This window comes from Squalius cephalus, assembly GCF_949319135.1.
Source record: "Squalius cephalus genome assembly, chromosome: 2".
Taxonomy (NCBI): domain Eukaryota; kingdom Metazoa; phylum Chordata; class Actinopteri; order Cypriniformes; family Leuciscidae; genus Squalius; species Squalius cephalus.
The window spans coordinates 173,159-182,655 of record NC_137123.1 but is presented as its reverse complement, the minus strand read 5'-3'; the positions used below and the strand labels follow the sequence as shown (position 1 = coordinate 182,655).

Sequence of the window (9,497 nt, the reverse complement as noted above, 5' to 3'; positions counted from 1 at the left end):
TTAATTTCACAAAAGGGTGACGTGTTTTTGTTGTTTAATTGTTGTTATTTTATATGCACATATTTTGGGAATTCGCTGGAATTATGACAGACGGAAATTAGGATATTTATGAATGATAATTTAGCAGTTCCTGTGTTTTGAAACTGCGTTTTGGTGTAAAATGCTATTCAGTTTATAAACATGCCTTAACATTTAATTACACTTTTTCCATTAAAAAGCAATTTATGTGAAGTACAGGAGAAAAACCTCATATTTCACCCTCAAATAAGAAATGACAATTGTGATTTTCTTGACCATTGAACACATTTTGTTTGTATTTGGTCAGATTAGACTGTTATTATATGAGTGAAGGCAGTTAAACAAACACGAGCTGATGTGTGATGAGTCTCGGCGCGAGCTGACGACCAGCAATGCGTTTATTACACCGGTAAATACAACTACAAGAAACATGATTTTACATCTATTGATCTCTGTTAATGTTAGTTAATAAAAATACATATTGTTTTTTTTTTTTTTTTTTTTGTTCCTGTTAATAATCTAATGTCAGAAATACACTGATTTTAAAAATGCATAAACATATGTACAGATGAACATTAAGATTAATAAATGCTGCAGAAGTATTGTTCATGGTTAGTTCATGTTTACTAATGTTAACACATAAAACTTGTAAAGCATTTCAAGAATATAGAAACGTATTTATATTCCCCGTTGGAGAAATCAGAATAAGATTTTTGTTTTGATCCTGTTTTTCATGCAAAATTGTGTCAGAATTATTGTAAATTCTCATATGAATATATTTGTGCATATCTGACATTTAAACCGTATTAAGAGCTTATTTCAGGCATATTTGCTGCATTATTCAATATATATGACATGGTGAAAACTGTAGTTATTAACATAATCCATTACACATTTCAGGAAATAAAACCTTTAGCTTTAAATAAAATAATAAACCTTTATTAAATCCTTTTAAAATAGATTTAAATAGGATAATCTTGAAAATCAAGTGCATTAAATGTTACGGTGTGTGAAGGAACTTCAGGGTAAGTCGATGAAAAGATAATAATTAAATATAAAACAAAAAGAAGATGCAATGTTTTATTATTATTATTATGAATTATTAGTTACGCGCTGTCTCAGACTGGAGTAATTCCTCAAACCGGGAGGACTTTCTGAACGCAAATATTAGTGAGAATTATTAATGATTTACTGCCATTGTGAGAATTAAAAATAGCAATGTAAGTAGTCTAATTATGAGTATTTCACAGCATAATATAATCTAATTACAAGTGTATACATTTAGAAATCTGCTTATGTAATCAGTTATAACTGTGTTTGTATGAAGGAATGTAATTAACTCTATGATCACAAATAAACAAGCTAACCCTAGAAAATATGAATGAAATATAAGGAGTAAAATGAAGAGTTGATGGATGTCACACAGTTAAAGCTGATGATGATGATGATGAAGAAAACAGAGATTACAGAGATCGACTCCCGTTTACATTAGATAAGCATTCAGACGGTGTTTGAGGAGGTTTAAAACTGAAAAGGACATTCTGATAGTTGTGTATTAATGACTTATGGCGTCTGTGCTCACTTTAATCCCGCTTCAGTAGACTCTGAAGGATTATAAAGATGCTGCTAATGTTACTGTTGAGGAACACGGACTGTGTCTGATCTGGAAGAGGAACGCTCCTGTTATTCTGATGGAGACGGCTGGGATAAGAAGAACTTCATTCAGCGGCCACTGCTGTTCTAGCAGGATCTTCAGATGAATCTAGAGCTTTAGCAGAGGCGTGTGGTGAATGTTGTTGTGTGTTGTTTGTTGAGCCTGTGGGGATACTAAAGTTATTGATCTGAACTGAATGATGATGATGATGTCGGTGATGTCACCGTTAAAGATGTCAGTGCTGATGTTGATGATGTCACCGTTGATGATTTTATCACCAGTGGAAAAGAAAATGGAGCGCAAAAAAAGGAGCGCAACTGGAAGAAAACATCGCATTTCATGGAGAGAGAGCACGATTACGTACAGATAGGCCTTAAAATCTGCTAGATCTGCTTATTATTCAACACTTTAAGGAGAAAACAAACACAATCCTAGGTATTTATTTGATACAGTGGCTAAACTAACGAAAAAGAAATCGAACTTACGAACTTCTTCACTTATAAGATTGATAATATCAGGGAGAAAAGTATAACTATGCAACCGTCTACTACAGTATCGCATCAGGCAGTGCATTGTAGTCTCCCTGAGGAAAAATTTGATTCATTCGTTGCTATAGGAGAGGAAGAATTTACTAAACTCGTTAAATCATCTAAATCGACAACATGTCAGTCATCTTCATTTATATAGCGCTTTTAACAATGTAGATTGCTTCAAAGCAGCTTTACAGAGATAAGCGTATAATTTAAGGTAACAGAGATTGTTTCGGCTTTACAGCAGAGTTAAGTTATTTCCATCTAAAGTTAGTTTTGATTGATTTGCTTCCGTCGCAATGATCATTTGTTATTAAATTAGGGGCCGCTAAGACGACACCATTCCCTCTACACAGACTTTAAACGCAGACCTGTGAGAAACGCTGATGGCGTTCACATGCGCATTTAGAATGGGTTCTATAGTTATGTGCGTTTGAATATACGCAGGTTTGGAATTCCCTACAAGCCAAGCCTAAACAAAGTACTTGTCTTTCCTTATAAATTTTGATAAAGAATTTTATTTTATTTTGTTGCTTTGGGGTAGGACCGCGAAACGAATATACATGTATGTTAGACCCTATACCGACTAAGCTACTGAAAGAAATACTTCCAGAGGTCATAGATCCTCTTCTTAATATCATTAATTCATCTTTGTCTCTAGGATACGTACCAAAAACCTTTAAGCTGGCTATGATTAAACCACTTGTTAAAAAAACACAACTTGATCCTACAGAATTAGTCAATTACAGGCCGATCTCGAATCTACCCTTTCTGTCAAAGATACTAGAAAAGGCAGTATCCTCACAACTGTGTTTCTTTTTAGAAAGAAATGATATCTGTGAGGATTTCCAGTCAGGATTTAGACCGTACCATAGTACTGAGATGGCTCTCGTTAGAGTCTGCTCTCATGGTTTAAATCATACTTATCTGACCGTTATCAGTTTGTAGCAGTAAATGATGAGATGTCTCATCGATCACAAGTTCAGTATGGCGTACCACAAGGCTCAGTACTAGGACCGCTGCTGTTCACTCTGTACATGCTACCCTTAGGAGATATCATTAGGAAACATGGCATTAGTTTTCACTGTTATGCTGATGATACTCAGCTCTATATTTCTTCAAAACCTAACGAAACTTACCAATTCACTAAATTAACAGAATGCATAGCTGATATAAAAAATTGGATGACTCGTAATTTCCTACTTCTAAATTCTGAAAAAACAGAGATTCTAATTATTGGACAAAAAACTTCCTCACGTAATAACCTAGAATACTGTCTAACACTTGATGGCTGCTCTGTTAAGTCTTCGTCGTCGGTTAGGAACCTGGGTGTGCTCTTTGATACCAATCTCTCATTTGAAAGTCACGTGTCTAGTATCTGTAAAACTGCATTTTTCCATCTTAAAAATATATCTAAATTACGCCATATGCTCTCATTGACAAATGCGGAACAATTGGTTCATGTGTTCATGACCTCAAGGCTAGATTATTGTAATACTCTACTGGGTGGTTGCCCTGCACGCTTAATAAACAAACTACAGCTGGTCCAAAACGCAGCAGCTCGAGTTCTTACCAGAACCAGGAAGTATGACCATATTAGCCCGGTTCTGTCAACACTGCACTGGCTCCCTATTAAACATTGTATAAATTTTAAAATATTGCTGATTACTTACAAAGCACTAAATGGTTTAGCTCCGCAGTGCTTGAGCGAGCTCTTAACGCATTATAGTCCGTCACGTCTATTGCGATCTCAAAATTCCGGCCAGTTGATAATACCTAGAATATCAAAATCAACTGCTGGCGGTAGATCCTTCTCCTATTTAGCACCAAAACTCTGGAACAGTCTTCCTACCATTGTCCGGGAAGCAGACACACTCTGTCAGTTCAAATCTAGATTAAAGACACATCTCTTTGACCTAGCATTCACATAATACATTATAGACTTCTATAATTCAATGTTAGGCTGCATAGATTAGGTCAGCCGGAACCGGGAACACTTCCCATAAACCCTGATGTACTCGTTACATCATGAGAAGAATGGCATCTACGCTAATTTTAGCCTCTCTGTTTATCCGAGCTTTACCGCAGTCCGCCGGATCCAGGCCGTATCCAGATCTGATGAAGGACCTGCGTCTGGACACACACACACACACACACACACACACACACACACACACACACACACACACACACACTCCAGATCTGACACACACACACACACACACACTCCAGGACCTGCGCCTGGATAAGCATCTACTAGTCTCTCCCCTGTGAAGGCCTCCTTCCTTTTAGCTCTGTACAGATGAAACGTTGTCAAAATAATTCCAGTTCGCATGGATATGCGGAAACGATAAATAATTCTGTATTATAAATTTTTAAGGCCATACAAATAATTTGGTTAATTTGTAAATAAAGACTACACGCCTGCGCACATATATATTCAAACGTGCATACCTATAGACTAAACACGTAATACGCGTGTGCACGCCGTCAGCGTTTTCACAGATTCACATTTTTTAAGTTAACGCAGAGATGATAAAGTTAAAAAAAAAATTCAACACTTGCACCTTGGAACCTGTTTCAAGGTTTGCGTTCACGAGCACCAAACACTGTTGTTATGCGAATGAGCGGCCAGAGCGCATTAAGAGTTTTCTGGTAGAACGGTGTGTGTTAGCGGCCCCTGAGTTAATAACTAATGACCTTTGCAACGGAAGTGAATCAATCAAACTAAGTTTAGCTGGACAATAACTTTATTCTAGAGCTGAATTTATTATTGCCATGGACTTGTAAATGTATTTTCTTGTTTGTATTTTAGCCTTTTGGCTAATTCTGGCTTTTTTAACCATGTTTGTGCATGTGTTTTATGAAATTGCACTGTCCCCTTTTAAATAAACCAATAAATCAAATCAAAATCAAGCTGCTGTAAAGCGTAACGTGGTAGTGGAAATAGCATGAGGATCGAAGGAGGATGATAATAATGTTTTTTAATGACAAAGCTCAGGAACCAGGAGAAAACCACACTTAAAATGAACAAGAACGGATGAAGACTGAGGGAGAACACAGGGTCTAAATACACAGAGCAAACAAAAGGAACTTAATTAGATAATTAACAGGACACAGGTGAAGGAGATGCCTAATTAGACAGACAGGTGCCATGGTGTAGCCGACTTGATGGTATGCACCCTGGGGACGACTGACGGAGATGCAGCCACTAACGAAGGAGACCCGGATGGAAACGATGAGCCCACGCGACACTGATGGTACTGGAGACCGAGGTGGAGCCGTGGCGACGAGCATCTGAGGGGGAACCAGAAATCCAGGGGACGGAGGCGGAGTCGGGGAAGACGGAGCCAGACGGAGCCAAACGGAGCCGAAGGTGCAGGCAGGTCGACGGCTGACCAAGGCGGAGCTGGAGGGACGAAGGAGCCCGGAGCAGCCATATGGCCAGTGGTTTCCAGTGGAGCCGAGAGAGGAAGGAGCCATGGTGGAGCAGAAGTGCCGACAGGCCGAGATGAAGCGATGGACACAGAGGCGGGAGGCGGAGACAGGGGATCCTCTGTGCTGGATGGTGCTGGTTGCCAGAAGACATTTGGAACTTTACAGATGGGAGCTGGCGAGAGACTGAAGGACATAGGCGGAGGCGGGGCTGAGGAACTGGCTGATTGAGGAGGCGGGAGAGGGAGGCTGAGCGGGAATTCTGGAGAAACCAGGGACGCTGGAGATACAGGGGTACTGGGTATAACCTCCCCACAAAAGTCAATAAGATCTACCTAAAAAAATTATAATTTTTAGTTCCACAAAACATATGCCAGAGTTCAACATACACACTTTCATAGCAGTAGGGTTGTGGGTAGGGCTGTCCTCCCAGCCCTCAAGCTCCACAATCACTCCCTCGACGCACAGTGTTGCCGGCTCACGCACCTGGTCAGACTCTGTCGGTGGTCCGGGCTCCGTGGCTATGACGCTGTCCATCCTTATCCTCGGTACAGGCTCGTCTCTCGCGGGTGGCCGGTCTCCACTGCCTGCGGTGGGCTCAAGCAGCTTCTCCGTCACGTCATTCGCTGGTGTTGGAGTGGGACTGGTAACGCTGTCATCCTCAGCGGGGCGATGGTAAGTGGCGAGTTGTTATTTACCAGTACCCACTCCACGAAAGCAGCGAAATCCTCCTTTGGACCGCCCGCTGGAACGTGTGCCTTCGGGTGCCTAGCGGTCCGGGTAATGAGTTTGGCACGCGAGATGTAAGAAGTTAGAACTCCTGGATGTGGATCTCCAGTGGACGGTCTCCCTGCTCCAAGCCAAGAAGCAGTACAGCAGGTGAGGCCATGTTGTTTACGGTTAGGTCCCTTCTTCTGTTACCTCACGTGGTAGTGGAAATAGTTATCAGTGTGAGGACGAGCGGCAGGACGACTGCTGATGATGATGATGATGATGTCACTGATGATGATGTCACTGATGTTGTTGTTGATGATGTCACCCCTCAGGCCTGAGCGTGGCGCTGCAGATCCAGTGTTATCAGTGTGAGGACGAGCGACAGGACGACTGCTCCGCTCCAGACTTCATAGTTAACTGCACCGTCAATGTGCAGGACATGTGCCAGAAGGAAGTGCTCGTCATGGAGGACGGTGAGTGCACACATCACTTCCTGTTCCTGAACAACCACTTCTTCTACATTCAGTTCATCACTTTTCCCTATTTAAACTCATCACTCGATGACAGTAGTGCTTTATATTGTTCACTGCACAGAATAACCAGCTGTTTATCATCAGATTCACCTCCGGCTTACAGTCATGCTGCTCATTTTACACACTTTTATGATTTAGTTTTTGTCTTTTGATAAAAAGACTCACTCAACATTTCATTTCAGTCCAGTTTACCTTTACTAGTAAATGTTATACTTGTTGATTCATGTTTAAATTAATATTTTTCAATATTTGATTTTGTATTTCCTTGTCAACAAAAATGACTATTTTTTACAACTACTTATAAGATGCCATTAATAAGCGGATTATATTTATTTCGCAGCGTCTCTAGTGGACTGTACTTTAAAAACCTGCTGTTGATATTTTTCTGTCTGTCTTTAGAATTTTAAAATAATTAAATGGAAATTACAATTAGACTGATGGAAATGACGAATGAACAGAAATATTGAAAATGCATTAGGAAAATAAAGTCCAGTTTTTATCACACATACACATACTCACACACACACACTCTCTCTCTCTCTCTCTCTCTGTGTGTTTGTGTGTAGGGGTCCACTACAGGAAGTCGTGCGCCTCGTCAGGAGCGTGCCTGATCGCGTCCTCGGGGTATCAGCAGTTCTGCACGGGGAAGCTGAACTCGGTCTGCATCTCCTGCTGCAACACCCCGCTCTGCAACGGCCCGCGCCACAGGAGGAGAGCGCTCTCCTGCGCATGCGCACTGTCCGCGCCTGCGCTGCTCGCGGCCCTGCTGCCGCTCCTGTGGGCGCGCGCGCACTGACGGACTCGCGAGGCTTCTCAACGGAGGCTCAGACTGTGTGTGTGTGTGTGTGTGTGTGTGAACACTAGATGATGAACAAACACAGACTCACTGGACTGTACGAGAGAGAAGAAACTGTAGAAGAAGGAGCGATTATCCTCGAAGATTGAACATCACGTGATGAGCTCTGTGTTCAATGTGCTTCCCTTCCTTCCCCTAATTAGTGGGCGGGGCTTCTTCATATAATCCCACCAATCAGAGAGCTGCTCCTTTGCTGACCCATGGGTGGAGTGTGGAGTCTAGCTCCGCCTCTCTGGATGTAGCTGGAATATCCAACCACACAATAACGCTACCATAAGGGGTGGGACCAAATATGGATCAGGCGATATATCACTGTCTTTCTCCATCCACTACGATAATTGCTACGCTGGCACCAAATATCGATATTTAATTAATAAAATAAGGCTGTAAACAGATTTCCCTCCTCAGTGTCACTACTTCATGTCTCCTGGAGGTGGTGCTCAACACATGAATGAGGGAAACGTGAACATAAGTTAACTAACGCTCCTGTGTGTATCTGTGTAAGCGCTCGATGAAGAGTGTCAAAGATGTCTATTTACAACCTGTTTATGAAGCGTTGATCATTGTAGCCAATCAGAGACATATCTGTTGAGCACATGAACCCAATGGCCAATCAGAGGTGTTTAAGAATCTGCTCAAAATGATAGAGGGAAATGCTGGTGTCGTCACATTTTTAAAATGTTAAAATACCCAAGTTGACAACATTGTTCCCAGGGTTATTTTAAGGAAGCTTGGAACATTGAGGTGTTCCCAGGTTTAAATATTTGAGGTTGGTAAATTTTGAAATGTAGCAGGTTTATATAAATCAAGTCAATAAGCAGGTAAATGTGTCAGGTTACACACAAAGAAAAGTTTAAGCTTTTAAGAAATATAAGCATAAAATGTTTAAATTACTTAAAATGTTACATTTAATTTACACACTGAAAAACGTTTTGTGCTGTTTTCTAACAGTTTGAACTTGAATAAAGAGAGAACCTGCACTTAACCTTTTCACAGGCATTTTGTTTTCACAGTTATAGATATCGTGACAGATATTGTGATTATCATTATAGGATTGTCCAGCAATATATGGATTATCTCAGAATTACTGTATCGTGATATAAAAATTATATCCCTCCACCCAGCAGAGGCTCTGCAGTGTATAAAGCAGTGACCAATCCCAGCACACACGTGTATAAAGCAGTGACCAATCCCAGCACACGCGTGTATAAAGCAGTGACCAATCCCAGCACACGCGTGTATAAAGCAGTGACCAATCCCAGCACACGCATGTGTAAAGCAGTGACCAATCCCAGCACACGCGTGTATAAAGCAGTGACCAATCCCAGCACAGGCGAGTATAAAGCAGTGACCAATCCCAGCACACGCGTGTATAAAGCAGTGACCAATCCCAGCACACGCGTGTGTAAAGCAGTGACCAATCCCAGCACACGCGTGTATAAAGCAGTGACCAATCCCAGCACACGCGTGTATAAAGCAGTGACCAATCCCAGCACACGCGTGTATAAAGCAGTGACCAATCACAGCATACGCGTGTATAAAGCAGTGACCAATCATAGCACACGCATGTATAAAGCATAAAGCAGTGACCAATCCCAGCACACACGTCTATAAAGCAGTGACCAATCACAGCACACGCATGTATAAAGCATAAAGCAGTGACCAATCCCAGCACACGCATGTATAAAGCAGTGACCAATCCCAGCACACGCGTGTATAAAGCAGTGACCAATCCCAGCACACGAGTGTATAAAGCA

The 9,497-nt window shown here is 41.3% G+C and overlaps 1 protein-coding gene across 1 annotated transcript; it reads left to right on the top strand.

Annotated features, from left to right (window-relative positions):
* Window positions 1–6,461: 6,461 nt before the first annotated feature.
* Window positions 6,462–8,723, top strand: LOC307154767 (ly6/PLAUR domain-containing protein 1; the record flags this gene model as incomplete). Its single annotated transcript, XM_079864854.1, has 3 exons — window positions 6,462–6,516; window positions 6,675–6,824; window positions 7,451–8,723. The coding sequence occupies 3 exons, from the start codon at window positions 6,462–6,464 to the stop codon at window positions 7,678–7,680; spliced, it is 435 nt and encodes a 144-aa protein (XP_079720980.1). The 3' UTR covers window positions 7,681–8,723.
* Between the last annotated feature and the right edge of the window lie 774 nt (window positions 8,724–9,497).